Source organism: Aricia agestis, chromosome Z, assembly GCF_905147365.1.
Source record: "Aricia agestis chromosome Z, ilAriAges1.1, whole genome shotgun sequence".
NCBI classification, from domain to species: Eukaryota; Metazoa; Arthropoda; class Insecta; order Lepidoptera; family Lycaenidae; genus Aricia; species Aricia agestis.
The window spans coordinates 21,824,088-21,841,567 of NC_056428.1; the positions used below are offsets into that span (position 1 = coordinate 21,824,088).

The following is a 17,480-nucleotide window of genomic DNA, read 5'->3' on the forward strand; positions in this document are numbered from 1 at the left end:
GCTACATCGTAACTACTAATGTGCCGATCTTGCTCAACTTTTTCAAAAATGGCATCAGTTTTGTCCCTAACAGGGCGACCAGAGCGACGTGCATCTTTGATATCAAAATTTCCGGATTGAAAACGCTTAAACCAAATTTGCGCTATTCTCACAGATACTGCATTAGGTTCATAAGAGAGATCGCAGACGTGGTGTCTGCTACTTTTTGTGTGAACTGTATGGGCGCCGCAGACTCGATCACACAAAAAGTGTGTCGTCTGCGATCTCTCTTAACATCACATATTTTTCTCGCAGCTTATGTTGCATTTTAACCTTTTTTTGTAATAAAATTTTAAAATGTACCGAATTTCTTCATTAGAATCACATTTTAAGAATAAGAAAAAAGTTGATTTTACATCTTTGTCTTTTTTTATGGCATGCACTTAACTTACATTGTCAATGACGAACGGGAAAAATAAAACGTTTTGACGTGGGAGAGCCATGCTTCGGCACGAATGGGCCGGCTCGACCGGATAAATACCACGTTCTCACAGAAAACCGGCGTGAAACAGCGCTTGCGCTGTGTTTCGCCGAGTGAGTGAGTTTACCGGAGGCCCAATCCCCTAACCCCTACCCTATTCCCTTCCCTACCCTCCCCTATTACCCTATTCCCTCTTAAAAGGTCGGCAACGCACTTGCAGCTCTTCTGATGCTGCGAGTGTCCATGGGCGATGGAAGTTGCTTTCCATCAGGTGACCCGTTTGCTCGTTTGCCCCCTTATTTCATTAAAAAAAAAAAAACGGCCAAGTGCGAGTCGGACTCGCGCACGAAGGGTTCAGTACCATTATAGAGCAAAATAAGGTCAACATTTGTATTTTTTGCATCGGAGCCCCCCTTAATTTTTCATTTTATTTTAAAATTATTATTAAATATTAAAGTACGCATACAATTAAGGACTATGAGAAAAATTCAAGTACCTACCAGTTGTCATTGATATAGAGCAAAAAAGGCCAAAAAGGCCAAAAAATCACGTTTGGTGTATGGGACCCCCCCTTAAATTTTAATTTTACTTTGATTTTAGTAATTGTTTTTATAGCGGCAACAGATATACATAATCTGTGAAAATTTCAACGCTCTAGCTATTACCGTTCTTGAGTTACTGCCTGGAGACAGACAGACAGACGGACAGACGGTTAGACAACGAAGTCTTAGTAATAGGGTCCCGTTTTTACCCTTTGGGTACGGAACCCTAAAAAATAAATGAAAATCTCACATTTACCATAATTTGAATTTGGAATTGTCTTCCGTGAAATTAAAACATTTTAATGATACCAAAATCAGCCAAATACAATAATTGGTATAGCCCAAGAGATTTTATGACAAGTTCATACATAATAATGCGAAAAGACATCTTTCAAATTTTACGGAGGACATCACTAGTCATTACAAACTTAGTACCTATTAAAAATAGCAAATGGACTATTGTAATTTGTAACAAAAATAATTTATTATGATTATATTACTTATGGACTATGGATATGCAAACTTGCTTGGCTCTTCATATACTGGTAATGTGGTTTGTATAAAAAGTATATATACTTTTTATACAAACCACATTACCAGTAATGCTATGGTTTGTTTACTACATTAAACTCAGCAAAAAGTTCAATGGAAAAAAGAATGCCCTTTTAAACATAGATTCAAAGGCAGTTAGTTTCCGTAAACGCTACTAGAGTACTGTAATGTATTCATAAAATTACTGTTAACATAAATTATGTATTGTAAATTACAAAAGGGGCACTCACACAGACATTTGCTTGTATTAGTGTAATGAATATAGTTAGTTAGGGTAGTAGTTTATTAATGACTAGCGGCCCGCCCCGGCTTCGCACGGGTGGACATTGATTTTTAAATAAAAATTTTTTAATCTTTATTTCTTAGTCAATCTTTATGTTAAGCCGAACATAAAAATGGTTTACACTAAACGTAATGAATTAATGAAGCACTATAATATTATCCCATCAATGAAGCGGCACCCGGCTGTCGCATAACTATTATATTATAAATCTATTGTGTCTGCGATTCCCATGATCGAGGTAATAATAATTAATATTTACGTGGACTCTCCGGGCGAGGACACCCGCGCGGCGCGCCTTGACGACGCCCAATTCGCAACGTGCAGCCGAAATCGTAATATTTTAATTTCGCCATAACATTAAAACCAAACGTCCAATTTTAATCATTCAAAGACCAAATATTATCTACATTATCTGTACTTAGTAATGAAATAATTTATTTTGATAAGAATTAATGCCATGAGTGAAATAAAGGCATTTAAATGTAGTCCAAAAACATTTCAAGATCTTTTAATAAAAAAATGGTTATTGTGCCTCACTCAACATAGATAGGTATAGTGTGTCGCAGACTTTTTTGTAGATATTTAAAAGATCTACAATTACTTAGAACATTTTATGGTTCTATCTTTTATAGTTTAGACAGCGTACGCGAAAAAAGTAACATTTCTGGTTGATTTTTTACACCTTGCGTCCGAAAATCCCAAATATCTTACAGAACCCTATTTTTTTCCAAAATAAAATTTAGCCTATGTTCAGCAGAATTAATGTAGGATTCCAATGGTAAAAGAATCTTTCAAATCGGTCCAGTAGTTTCGGAGCCTATTCAAGACAAACAAACAATCAAATCTTTCCTCTTTATAATAGTAGTGAAGATTGAAGTGGGAACATAAATTAATATTTATCTTGTCAATTTAATAAACTGACATTATTATATTTTAAGTAATAATATGTTATTAAATCAGTTTCAGAGAAACATAACAATTTTAAAAATCATTGAAAAAAAGTTACATTTTACTTGTGCACTAAGCAAGAATCGTTTCTTCAAGAATGGTGTGCTTCTTTCATTTGTCTACATTTTAATCTAGAGCCATTTATAAATATATAATAATTAATAACTAATAAGTAATTCCAGGTCCTGATCCTTTCATTGCATTGACAGTTTTAGGCCATGATGTCTAACGTATTGGCCAGGAGGGATTTTCACTGATAATAAATTGAGGAGCCGGCAAACAAAACAGGAATCCGCAAGAAAAAAAATTACACAGTGGTTAAAAAACTAGTATTAACTACTACTACTACTAAACTAATCCGTTTTTGTTTAAAAATGGACTTTTTAAAGCCTTATTAATCGGTTTTGATTGAAATAATTAACAGGAATTGGCACAGATGGGTCAGGAGAAGACGATTCGAAAAAAAAATACTTTTGCACACTGGTGGGCTTGTCCGGTTTTGTTCACCAGCTCCTCTATTGTGTATTCATTACTTAAGAATACAAAGAATTTTTTTCTTTCTCTATTTTATCTGCTATCGGCTTTCACTAGCCATTCAGATGGTGTGTTCATTGCTAGTCACTTTTATGAGAGGTGTTCCACTGAACACTCAGCTCTAAATACAAAATACAAAGCATGAATTTTTTAAACTTGTTTTGGCTACTACTTTACTAGCTGCACCTACTTGGACAGTTAATTTGATTCACGTGACCAAAACCAATCACCCATAACTTATATTTGCTAATATAATTTTCATGTTGTCATATTTATGAGTCCGTATACGAAATTTTGCCTAAATTTTGAAGAAAACGACAGAAATAATATATAGATAAAATAAATATATAGATAAAATTCTATCCAATTCAAAAAAAGAAAATAAGACAAAAAAAAACAAATTATGCCAAAAAACACGATTCAAAACAACCTAAATCTCACATTATGTTACTCGCTGCAAGGCTAATGTAAGGTTTAGGTAGTTTTGAATCGTGTTTTTTGGCACAATTTGCTTTTCTTTTTTTTTCTTTTTTCTCGAATTGGATAGAATTTTATTTATAGATTATTTCTGTCGTTTTCTTTATATGAATTACAGCTCCAAGTTGCCGAAATTAACAGCAATTCTTTTGCCTATTTTCTCCAAAATTTTGCTGAGTTACATATTTTTTTACTCAACTATTTCATATTAAAGTGGTAAAAAGTAATTCCAACATTGTATAGACGACTTTCTCAACAGTACATTGTATTTTTTTCATACCGTTAAGACGTCAATACAATCCATAAACAGGTGATATTCTAAACCTTTTACAGCAAAAATGACAAAACTGTCGCGAGTTTGAGTTGGATTATTTAAAAATACTTAAAAAAAAACAAAAATCTAGCTCCAACATTAGATTATAATTGAAATGATCTTACATGTTGTGCATTAAAATTTATAGAAATACTGTATTTTAACTGTTAAATCACGTCTGTTAATCAGCGAAATCAGCAAAATTTCAGACTCTTAAATAGATTTAATTAATGCCATTATTTAGCTTTCATATTATGTTTCATTAAAGGCTGATATTTTTCCTGTCATTATAAATGTGGAATGATTTTTGTCTGTCTTCTAAGTCTGTCTTCTTTAAGTGGCTAAACCAATTGAGATGAAATTTGGTATTAAGATATTTTGAGGGACGGGAATGGATATTTTTGTAGCCGAAAAAAGAGAACTAGGTATACTTTTTCTCCGATATAAATAAGTTTCGGGCATCTAGTACAAAACAATAAAGATATATTTTTAATGTAGCAAGTTTTTTTTTTCAAATATATATTAAAGGAAAATGATGATTGATTCCTAAATGATTCCTAAAAAGCCCATGGTAACAAAGTTTTGAAATATTAAATGTAAAATAGAAGATAACATTTTCATTAAATGAAGAAAAGTACAAAGTAAATTTTGCACATCAGTTTTATATTGATCTTCTTATATATAAAAATGGATTTTCAAATGTGTTAGTCGCGCTAAAACTCGAAAACGGCTGAACGGATTGGGCTGATTTTAGTCTTTAAATATTCGTAGAAGTCCAGGGAAGGTTTTAAAGTGACACAAAGTTCACCGGGACAGTTAGTCTAGAATAAAATTATTGCATGAAAAATTAAATGCACTTATTTATTATAGTACGAAAATGCAATTTCATGCTACTTATTAAGGAAGGCAATGAGGCAAGTACTTAATAATTGATGAATGATGATACGCTTTTATATAATGTTAGGTTGTATAATGTATACTGTGTCACTTCATTTTATAATAAAGTATAATTCGTGGTAAACGCTAATTTAATGATATAAAATAATTTGCGTCGATGTGATTTAAAAATACAATCAAGTTCTTTGAAATCGCAGGCAAGAAGCAAAAAAAATGTAGACCACGCTGATATCGTTACGACAATACAGAATTTTTTTTACAAGTCTCGAGCTATGTAAATTGAATTTGCTTACAATTAGAATACACCAGCAACCTGCAACCTTTGTAATCCAAATAACTCTCGAAATAAAAATATCGGCATTACATAACAGCTACAAATTGGAAATGTGGCCATCAAGGTTATGTATGAGAGATGACTGAAAAAAAATTCAGGTACAAGAAAGCGTATTTTTTTTTATAAATTACCTGTATTTCGACCAATTTTGTAGAGGTTATCCTGAATAGAGCCATATTTGATCCCACCAAGCGCTAGCCGACACACAACCAATGTACACCTCGCTATCGATCTAGTTTGCGAGTGTTTGCGAGTGGTGGATTTTCAAATTCCAAAGGAAATTCAAAATTCGGTTGACACTTGACGTTGACACTACTTGTCATTTGACAGCACAGATTACTAGTATATATTTGTAGATTTGACAGTGAAACTTGACTTGGAGATTTTTTTATAATTAGGCGCTGTGGCGAAATAAACCATTCCAAGTGTAAAATGTATCTGAAGTTCAAACTCTGAACACACTAGGCCGCTAGCCCGCTACGGCCTACGCTGCAGCAGAGTACACAGAATTATAGAGTATGCTGACGTAGAACTCATCAGTATATATTATGTCTATGTTAGAACCATAAACCTATAATGCTATGTCTATGGTTAGAACTGATGTTGAAATTTTTAAATTTGACGTATTATGACGAAAATCGTCGCTAGGGTTGTTAACTTGTTACCTACGAATTTAAAACTATGACATATTCGCTGGACGTGTTCCTCTTTGGTCGTATTGTTGTTTATGTTTTGGCACATGCGATTAAAATTATTGTCAGAATGCAATTTTGAAATCTTTATTTTAAATATTTAAAAATAAATTATATTAGCCATCGCGAGGCACATTAGGTTCATAATCCTAGTGAAACCCAACGAATTTGACAGATATTGAAACCTGTCCGTTTTTTTGCAGTCAAGCTACTGGTCGTTATGTCTTTTGTGGCTGCAGTGCCGTGTGCGCATCATAAACTTATAATAATATTATACTGTCGTATAGACCACCTGACAACCCGAAAATGCGTGACCATTTTTGATCTGTCAATGTGTGCGTGTGCTAGTGATGTATATTTTACTATCGATAGTATAGTATTTTGCTATCGATAGTTTATTCCATTCGAGTTATTTTACCTGAGTTTCTATAAGAAATAAATAATATGCAACTTTGACAGATATTGTATTTCAAATTAGGTACCATACATTTTAATTGGCAAAAAAGATGACCTGCACAAATTTAGCACCCCATCGAAGGATTTTTGAAATCAAAATGACCATAATCGATAGGTCTACGTTAGGTATGTATAGGTCCACCATAATTTTCGTTAGGTCCCCTATAGTTTTTTTATAAATATTTTCTTAAATTTTGCAAAAAAAAAAAATGGTATCTTAGTACCACATCTAAACCAAAACTGATAAAAAAAAAGTATCCATGGCGTGATGGACCACAATTAATTAAAATTCATAATATTATTTCAATTATCCTTGGTGCGAAAAATCTAAATAATAAAATAACAAAAATAGGATATGGACGAACAGTCCATAGACGGCCACAATTTTATAATAAAAAAAATAAAAAAAAACCGAAACTGATTATTTTTTATATTTTTGCATTCTTTATCGTTAGGTCTGTATAGGTCCAAAATAATTTTTGTTAGGTCTTCTTCTTCTTCTTTACAAATGGCCGACTCAGTGAGTTGCCAATGTCAGAGTGGTCCACAGTTCGACAAGGCTTTAATTGAATGTGTCAATGTCAGTCAATGTGCGCTGCTGGTAAAGGAGAACTGTCAAAAATGACGTATTTGTATGATAGAAGCCATTGAGGTACTATAGACTGGAGAGAGCCTTATATCGGTGTATAAGCGTCAAAAGCGTGTAATGTTATGTCCTACTTACTAGGACATAACAAAGGAGTTGGTTCGTATATTTCATGCAATAAGTGTTAATAAAGGTTTTTGGTGAACATATTTAAATGCTAGATATTGTTGAGTTTTGTGGTTCCGCTAAATAATAAACTATAAGAATGGCCAAAAAATGCCTCAAATACGTGGATTTACCATTAAATACGTAAGTTTTAAACAACGTTTAACGCTCGATAACTCTGCGCGCGACAGGTGGCGTACAGCGTAGGGATTCATTAAGGATGTATATAACATTTATAAATTCAAAAATTTTGAGCTAAATTCGAAATATATAGTAGAATATAACATCCTGCATCGATTGATACCAAAAAATCAATACCGTATCGACAAGTTATGTGAAATAATTCATTTTAAAATTTCCATTTATCATACGTAATGTTTGCCGGAAGTGTTACAATTTTTGAGAATTCGTCAGAATTGGGAACTTTGTATCAAAGATAAACAGTTAAAAAACTGCTTATCAATTTCTTTGTACGATTGGCGATTTCTTAAGCCCAAAAAAAGTGGGTTCACCGGTAATTCTGAGGAAATATTTCAAATTGAAATTTATGAAAATTATCCTTCGAAGGGTGCGACAAGACTTTATATGAACTTGGGCGGGGGCGCTGCTGGTAAAGAAGAACTGTCGTCGTTTTTGTATGTAGCAGCCAATGATATTCTACTTATATAGATCTGTTACGTTCATACTATTTTCCGGTTTAAATCTCTTCCGAACCACATTGACAAATTTGACAGATAAGTGAAACAAAAGATACGAAATGCCATTTACATAAAAGAGACAGACTAAATAAAAGACGACCCAATTGGGTCGTATTTGAAGCTTCACAACGCGCACGGTAGTAACATATCTGCTTTGAGTTTTTTAAATAATATATCATTGGTGGCAGCGTTAGTTCCCTTTTTTCGCCACCTTCATTAAGCTTTGCTGAGCTTTCTTGGCCGCCATTTGCGGTAGTCAAATTACAACAACTTTTTTTTCAATAATAATTAACCTCTACTCTATTATAAAATATCATTATATTTAATAATAAGTGTCTGGGTGTCCAATTTTTTACATATTTAGAACTTTCATAATTTAATTAGATGTAGTACGGAATTTGACCTTATATATAATCTACATCCATACGAGTACAAAATAAAAATTGGAACCCAATTTTTTTTTGTTCAGAAATTTCGTCCACCTATTACATTACAGAATACCTACGTTTATACGTGGGAGAGCCATGCTTCGGCACGAATGGGCCGGCTCGACCGGATAAATACCACGTTCTCACAGAAAACCGGCGTGAAACAGCGCTTGCGCTGTGTTTCGCCGAGTGAGTGAGTTTACCGGAGGCCCAATCCCCTACCCCCCCTAGAAATGCCGCAGTTGAAAAACAATTTGTTACCCCAGGAGGGTACCAACTGCGTTGGAGAATCCCTCTCTGGACGTCCATGCTCAGGAACCCCTGGAACTGAACGTGGACGTCCAGGCTGCCCCTCGTATTCTGGGGAGGGCAAAACTGCGCTCCAATCTGCTCGGGGCAAGAGCAAACACACAAAGGCACCCCCCTCGATATTAAACATGGACTTTTGTAATATCAGGGGATTACACTCCAACCTTAATGCCGTCCATTACCACCTTGAGACGGCAAGGCCGGCTTTGCTCTTTTTAACCGAGACGCAGATATCATCTCCGAGTGACACATCATACCTTTCCCACCCAGGGTATTACCTCGAGCACTCCTTTCTACCCAAAGCTGGAGTGTGTGTGTATATCAGAGATGATATCAGCTCTCGCCGCCTCAGCAATCTTGAGGTCATGGACCTATCAAACTTATGGCTCCGCATAGATTGCGACGACCACCCTCGCGTCTATGCGTGCCTATATAGGTCCCATAGTGGTGACCCCGAGACGGACCGACTCTTGGAGCACCTACAAGCTGCTTCAGATTTTGTGCAGCGGCAGATCCCATCCGCAGAGATCATAATACTTGGCGACTTTAATGCCCACCACGCCGACTGGCTCAATTCCAGTAAAACTGATCACGCGGGGAGATCTGTCTGCAACTTTGCCCTTGCGAACGACTTGACACAACTGGTTACTACGCCTACGCGAATCCCAGATGTGGATGGTCAGAATCCTTCCTTGTTGGACCTCCTGCTGACTTCAAATCCTGACGGCTACCAAATATCTGTAACCGCACCACTTGGTTCATCGGATCATTGCCTTGTTAGGAGTTCTGTGCCACTTGCGACGGTGTTAAGACAGCGCGCTGTTAAATACCGTCGTGTGTGGCACTACAAGTCAGCAGACTGGGATGGGATGCGGTCGTTTTTTGCATCCTATCCTTGGGGGCACGTGTGCTTCTCGCCGGATGATCTCGACAACACTGCCAACTCTGTTGCCGATGTGGTGATGCAGGGGATGGAACTTTTCATTCCGACCTCTGTAGTGCCAACTGGCGGCAGATTTCGTCCCTGGTTTGGTTCATCCCCCTTAAAGCTTCTCGCCGGAAGCAGGAGGCTTACCAATCCTGGGCCAACGCAGTGTCTGCTCGAGATTTAAATACCAGCACATATAAAAAGGAGTACAACCTTGCCTCTAGGTCCCTCAAGAAAGAGATTACTCGGGCAAAGCAACAGCACGTCAATAGAATTGGCAAGAGACTTGAGCGCCTCCCCTCGGGAACCCGTGCATTCTGGTCTCTGGCCAAAGCTATTGAAGGAAATTTCTGCAAGCCAATCCATCCCTACACGTAGGAAATGGATCGTTGGCCCAGGACGCAAAAGACAAAGCCGATCTTCTGGGCAAGCTCTTTGCGTCAAACTCGACCCTGGGTGACGGGGGGCAGAAACCGCCGACCATACCGCGATGCACGAGCATCATGTCGGATATACGGTTTCATCAGCGCTCAGTGCGAAAAGCCCTCTGTTCCCTTGATATCCAAAAGTCGAGTGGGCCTGACGGAATCCCGCCTATTGTGTTGAAAAAGTGTGCTCCAGAGTTGGCTCCGGTCTTGACGCGTCTTTTTCGGCTCTCCTATTCCACTGGCATCGTCCCGGCTTCCTGGAAGACAGCCTTGGTGCACCCGATCCCCAAAAAAGGTGATCGCTCAAATCCTTCCAACTACAGACCAATCGCTATAACCTCTCTCTTCTCGAAGATAATGGAATCCATTATCAATAGCCAGCTTCTTCGATACTTGGACGGCCAGGGATTGCTAAGCGACAAACAATACGGGTTCCGTAAGGGTCGCTCGGCTGGTGATCTCTTGGCATACCTGACTCATCGTTGGGCTCAGGCAATTGAGTCGAAGGGAGAGGCATTGGCTGTTAGTTTGGACATTGCGAAGGCCTTCGATCGGGTTTGGCATAAAGCGCTGCTATCAAAGCTTCCATCATACGGGCTACCCGAGAAATTATGTAAGTGGGTCACTAGTTTCTTAGCAGACAGAAGCATAAAGGTCGTAGTTGACGGCGAATGCTCGGAAACTCAGTCTGTTAATGCTGGTGTCCCTCAGGGCTGTGTGCTATCGCCTACTCTATTCATACTGCATATCAATGACATGTTACAAACCAAAGGCATTCATTGCTATGCGGATGATAGTACAGGTGATGCTGTATATACCGGCTCCCCTAATATTTCTCGGCAAAATGTCACTGAGAGTCGAAACGAACTTGTGTCTAAGGTGGAGAATTCATTGGAGAAGGTCTCTGAATGGGGTAGACGTAACTTAGTCCAATTCAACCCCGCCAAGACACAAGTCTGCGCGTTCACCACTAAAAAGTCACCAATGGTCGTTTATCCTCGTTTCGAGGGCACATCTTTAACCATCTCCCCTAGCATTGAGATACTTGGCGTCAACATATCGAGCGAAGTCCAGTTCCGATATCATCTTGAGGGTAAGGCCAAATTAGCCTCAAAGAAGCTTGGCGTTCTTAACAGAGCGAGACAGTACTTCAGTCCTGACCAACGCCTACAACTCTACAAGGCGCAGGTTCGGCCTCATATGGAATATTGTTCTCATCTCTGGGCAGGGGCGCCAAAATACCAACTGCTCCCTCTGGATCGTATCCAACGAAGGGCTGCTCGAATTGTTGACTGCCATAGTGTTTCAAACAGCTTGGACCCCCTGGAATTACGCCGAGATGTTGCTTCACTCTGCATCCTCTATCGGTTGTGTCACGGGGAGTGCTCTGAGGAATTGTTCGGAATCATACCACCTGCAACTTTTCGCTATCGTCCCACGCGAAAAACATACCATCCTCATCACCTTGATGAGTGGCAGTCTTCCACAGTGCGTTTTTCGCATAACTTTCTGCCGCGCACTGTAAAACTCTGGAATGGGCTGTCACCAGCAGTATTTCCGGACCGATACGACCTGCAAACCTTCAAGAAAAGAGCGTATACCCTCTTAAAAGGCCGGCAACGCACCTGCAGCTCTTCTGATGTTGCGAGTGTCCATGGGCGACGGTAGTTGCTTACCATCAGGTGACCCGTTTGCTCGTTTGCCCCCTTATTTAATTAAAAAAAAAAAAAAAATTATGTATTACATACGTAGTAGGTATCAAATATTATATACTAGTAATCTGTGGTAGGTATCTCTTATTAGTCTGTGCCTGTTACGTTTTAATATACATAAACTAGTAATCTGTGTACGATATTGACTGTGACAGTTTTCAAATACCGCGGACCGCCACTTTTTAGTTTTTTTTGATGATTTTGTGTAATTTTTTAATTGGCTAATGGCAAAATAACAAATTCTTAGGTAAATGGTAATTGGTAGTCTATATTATAATTTATATGTAGCGAAGTTCAACGGAAAATGCGATCACAGATTACTAGTATATATTTGTAGAATGCGATTGAGCTAAACCTAATGACTTTTCATTTTATGGTATAGGCGCGATACCGAAATAAAATGAATCGGTTTATAGTTTTTGTGTTCTTATTATTTATCGCGATACCAATCGCGGAGAGCGTCAGGTATTTTAAAATAGGCCGAAGCAGAGGTGGAAACTTAGGAGCTCCTGCAGGTGATGTTCCAGATGACTTGCCTCCAGCACTGTGGTTTATTCAAAAACTTGACCACTTTACACCCACTGATAAAAGGATATGGAAACAGGTAAGGTTAATAATTAAAAAATAGAATCATAATACCATGAACATAAGTATTACTAGCTGTTTGACCGAGCTTTGCTTGGTATCCGATGAAAATGACATTTTCTAGAAATGATTCCTAGCTAGATCGATTTATCGCCCCCGAAACCCCCTATATACTAAATTTCATGAAAATCGTTGCCGAGATTCCAATTATATATATATATATATATATATATATATACTAGCTGTTTGGCCGAGCTTTGCTCGGTATTCAATAAAACACGAATAAAATGACATTTTCTAAAAATGATTCCTAGCTAGATCGATTTATAGCCCCCAAAACCCCCTATATACTAAATTTCATGAAAATCGTTGGTGCCGATTCCGAGATTCCAATTATATATATATATATATATATATATATATATATATATATATATATATATATATATATATATATATATATACATATTATATTGCTCGTTTAAAGATATAAGATTACTCAGCCTAGTAGTATTTTTAGGTCCATGGGTCAGGGTGTATCCTTAGGGGCGCTGCCATCATTCCGAGTTTCCCTGGATTTGTCGTTGTTTGAAGGGTGTCTGGGAACCTACCAGTGGGTTTTTTGAAATGTGTCCGAGTGAAACCTGGACACTTTATTGGAAGGCAAATTCTAATTTTTTGTCATTCACAATAAAAAACACACACATGGTTCTTAAAATTAAGATTATCAGAATTTTACAAATTCTTGTTGGAAAAACATATCGACGGTGGAAAGGCAACAGTTACCAAGCTACTAGCCAAGGACATATAGCTATTTTTACAGGAGAGCCGTTTAAAGATTCATTATTTCTTTAAAATATCGTAGAAAATTAGCTATTACAGATATTTTAGAAAATCCAATGGATTTTTAAAGTATTTTAATGCCTTTATTAATTGGTTTATTAAAAAAAAGGTATTTCTGTATACTTAGCGTAGAAGTGGCGTTTGGTTACGATTTACCTAAATTTAGAAGCAGGTAAAAGTTACCAACCGACAAAAACATTTTATCTTTCAATCTAGTAAAGGTATCTAAGTATATATTTTTTCCAAATGGTTAGAAGCAAAAAGGGTTAAGTAGAGTTTTTTTTTATTAATTGAACAAGCAAAGGGGTCTAAATTTCATAATATTCTATTATTATAACAAGCAATGTTTACTATACGACAAATAAAATTCTGTTAGTCTAAGTAATTATTTACCTGCCGCCAAATAAATTTGAGCTAGAACTCAAAAGTTTTTACTTTTTAGACTCAGCGAGGAAATTTGCTCAGTATAGTTAGGCTGCAATTGAAAATTAAGTTAAACTGTTGAAGAAAAACTTATCAAGTATACAATATTTGAAATATGCCTTTGAATAAATAATTTTCAAACAAATAATTGAAGCCGAGTTAGGTTAGTTAGCTCGGTAAAAACATTATTCAGTATTCCAATGAACCGTAACTTACTTGCCGACTTCTAAAATGTATGAAGATTGAGTACAGATAATATAGTTTAGGCTTAGTCCAATCGTTAAAATCGGCCAAGTGTAAGTTTGACTCGTGTACAACTCGAAGGGTTCCGTACCATTATAGAGCAAAAATAGGCTAAAATAGGTTTTTTTATTTATCTATTTTATTTTAATTTTATTATTAATTATAAAAGTATAAATACAATTGAGTATTTTGTGAACATTTCAAGTGCCTAGCTGTTGCTATTATTGATATCTAGCAAAAAAGGCCAAAAAATCGGGTTTGTTGTATGGGAAAATTATTTTTTTTTAGAATTTGTTGTTACAGCGGCAAAGGAAATACACTATCTGTAAAAATTACAGATGTCTAGCTGTAGCCGTTCTTGAGATATAGACTGGAGACAGACAGATAGACATCAAAGTTTTAGTAATAGGGTCCCGTTTTTACCCTTTGGGTACGGAACCCTAAAAAGGCACTACTATAAAATAAGAATTATGTAACACTTTTTAGTTTATTCATAAGAATATTCATTTTGTTTTTGCCAAGGAGGTCAGTTCCAATTTTTTGTTTGAAAATTTTTTTTTTTTACACGGCTAGTCATAGTCAACAAAGATCCCTTATAGTTTCGGTCTGTCCGTCTGTCTGTCCGCGGTTTTTCTCAGAGACTATAAGGCCTACAAAGCTGTTATTCGGCATGAATGTACATCTTAATCAAACCGACAAAATGGTAAGTAAATATATAAAACCTTTAATTTTTTTTGTGGTACCTTCGATACACATTAAGCGGGGGTGATTTATTTTTTCCGCGTCCACCCCACCGTGTGGAGTGTCGTTGGATAGGTTTTTTAAAAATGTTATGAGTATTCAAAGACAATTTTCCGATTTAGGGATCCATTTGTGAAATATGAAGTTTTAAAGTGGAACAAATCGTTAGAGTCTAGTGTCCCCCCCCCCCCTTCTACCAGCTAAACGGTTGCTTCTGGAAATGTGAAAAAATTCACGGCGGTAAGAAATATGCTGAATTTAAAAGGAAAATTATCACGGCTAAGAAGACATTCATGAGTTATTGAGTAATAGTCGATCAACTAAAAAATTGTATTCGTAGAAGTACAAAGGAAATTTTCGTTCAAACTTCAAACTCCTATGAATGTAACTGAGATGATGTTGTTAGTAATGTAAAACACGTTATAAATGGACATTCATTAACTATACAAAAATTATCAAAAACTAGCTGTACTACGGAACCGTATATTGCGTGTCGCCCGACACACACTTGGCCGGTTTTTTTTCGTGTCCATCCTAAAACATTTTCATTTCAAAAATCATTTTCCGATTTCGGGGTCCATTTGTGAAATATGAAGTTCTACAGTTGAAAAATACGTTAGAGTCCAGTGCCCCGCCCCCCCCATTCTACTGTGGATGTGTCTAATGGAAATGTGAAAATATTCACGGGAGTAGCAAAGATGCTGAATTTAAAAGGAAAACACCCACGGCTAAGAATACTTAACAAGTTATTTAGTAATAGTCGATGACATAAACAAAATGTATGAAAAGTATAAAGGAATTTTTCGTTAACATTCCTTTAAATGTTAGTGAGATGGTGAAAAATTATCAAAAACTGGCGTTACTACGGAACCCTATATTGCGCGTGGCCCGATACGCACTTGGCCGGTTTTTTTTAGTTATCTATCACGCATATTGTACGCAGTCAGTGGTGGATAATTTTACCTAAGTGTATATAACTACCACAAAAGTTAACTGTACCTGGGTGTATTTAAAAAAAATACACATTATTTTGATGTGATTGATTTATGACCATGAGAAGTACCAATAATAGGGTCATGATTGACGGTGCGTGCAGCGTGGCATAATAACTTTATGGTGATGATGATGACAATTGATGAAATTAATATATTGGCATATTATTATGCTTAAATTAGTTGTTTAAATGCTGAAATCCCTGAACATCTATCTATGAGGATTGAAAAATTCTGTACAGCACCTTCGGAACCAAGGTACCTATACATTTTTGCAGAATGTTACTTTTTGGTAGTACATAATATGTTTGAAATCCTTCAGAAAAAGTCAAAATCACTACAGTAATACCCCTGTACATGTTTCCTTTCAAATTTTAAGGAGTTGCTTCGATTCATCGTGGATCGCATCATCAGATCACAGCCTTTGTGAACGTGGTACCAAATTTCAACTATGTCCTTATACAACAACAGAAGTATCTTAAAAATCAGTCTACAAATAGTGGAGTTATCCGCGTACAAACATAACTAAATAAAGAACATACTATCGAATTGAGAACCCTCCTCTTTTTTTGGAAGTCGGTTCAAAATAAAAAGGCTATTTTCTTCACAAATTCGTTTATTTTATAATCAACTTTTGCTACGGAATCAGTAAAATATTTGGTATGAGTTTATTATAAAATTAAGGCACGTATTTAAATCAATATCTATATATTCCCTTTTCTCGATCAAAATATTTGAAAGTTTCACCAAAAATACTGACTTGCACACTAATTATGCACCCTAAATAATGCAAATTCAGCATACTATTTAAAGTTATTTGCAAAACTGTTTTACTGAACGAATAACTATTATTAAAATAGTATATCTAACAATTCCTTAGTTCAACAAACATACTACAACTTTTTAAAGGAAAACCATCACCTAAATTACTTTTAGGAACATAATTTATCCATACTAATATTATAAATGCGAAAGTTAGTCTGTCTGTCTGTCTGTTACCGCTTCACGCCCAAACCGCTGAACCGATTTTGCTGAAATTTGGTATGGAGATACTTTGAGTCCCGGGAAAGGACATAGGATAATTTTTATGCCGAAAAATTTACGGTTCCCGCGCGATAAACTAATTTTGGCGCAACGGAGTTGCGGGCGTCATCTAGTTCTAAATAAAACCCAATTTAATCTGTTATGTTCATAGTCAGAGCGAGTCGGATTCGCGCACAAAGGGTTCCTTACCGATATATTGCAAATAATTAAGCCTCCGGCTTAGGAATTGCACTCTAGGAGTTGACAAGCTACTAAAGAAAAAAAAGAAAAAAACAACTGGCTTCAATTATGAGTCGACGGAGCCCCACTACGCGGGGCTCCTACTTCTGGGTGGTTCACAAAAAATAACCACGATGGCTAAGGCGGGAGCTACGCTACGCTCCCCGCCTTAGCCATCTAACCTAACCCAATCAAGTCGTATTGGGCCAACATTGCTCTTAATTATTTAAGAATCATTAATAAATACCCATACAATTACAATATAGTAGTAAATTTTGATAATTTTCTTAATTTTTAACAAGAAACCTTGAGTTATATAGTTTTGGAATGATAAAATCTTTTATCATATCTCATTATAATTACCAAAAATCTTTGTCGCTAACACAGAAATAGATCAAGATATATCTGTGGTCTCTAAAGAGTAAAGAGCGAGCGCAAAGGAGTGAGTGCGGCGTTAGATAAGGAGGCCCCAACATGTTTTTCAGTAAAACAGATAAACAAAAAGAAAATAAAGTTAGGCTAAAAATATTTTAGTTGCACGATTGAAGACTTTTTGACGAATTTGTAGACTTGTTTTGATAATAGAAATTGATTTTATTGTGGTGCACCTTTCGATATCGTTTTTAGAAATTCCGTTGTAAGATTGTC

The 17,480-nt window shown here is 36.4% G+C and overlaps 2 protein-coding genes across 2 annotated transcripts in view; one reads left to right on the forward strand and one right to left on the reverse strand.

Moving 5' to 3' along the window:
- LOC121738489 (probable citrate synthase 2, mitochondrial) overlaps nucleotides 1–5,605 on the reverse strand; it is a 48,872-nt gene extending 43,267 nt beyond the window's left edge. Inside the window, exon 1 of the mRNA XM_042130560.1 lies at nucleotides 5,472–5,605. Within this exon, the coding sequence (XP_041986494.1) occupies nucleotides 5,472–5,516 (45 nt within the window). The 5' untranslated portion in view covers nucleotides 5,517–5,605. The remainder of the gene's footprint in view (nucleotides 1–5,471) is intronic.
- A 6,329-nt stretch (nucleotides 5,606–11,934) lies between these two features.
- The window catches only part of LOC121739445 (putative serine protease K12H4.7), a 99,329-nt gene continuing 93,783 nt past the window's right edge, over nucleotides 11,935–17,480 (forward strand). Inside the window, exon 1 of the mRNA XM_042131929.1 lies at nucleotides 11,935–12,346. Coding sequence (XP_041987863.1) covers nucleotides 12,143–12,346 — 204 coding nt within the window. The 5' untranslated portion in view covers nucleotides 11,935–12,142. The remainder of the gene's footprint in view (nucleotides 12,347–17,480) is intronic.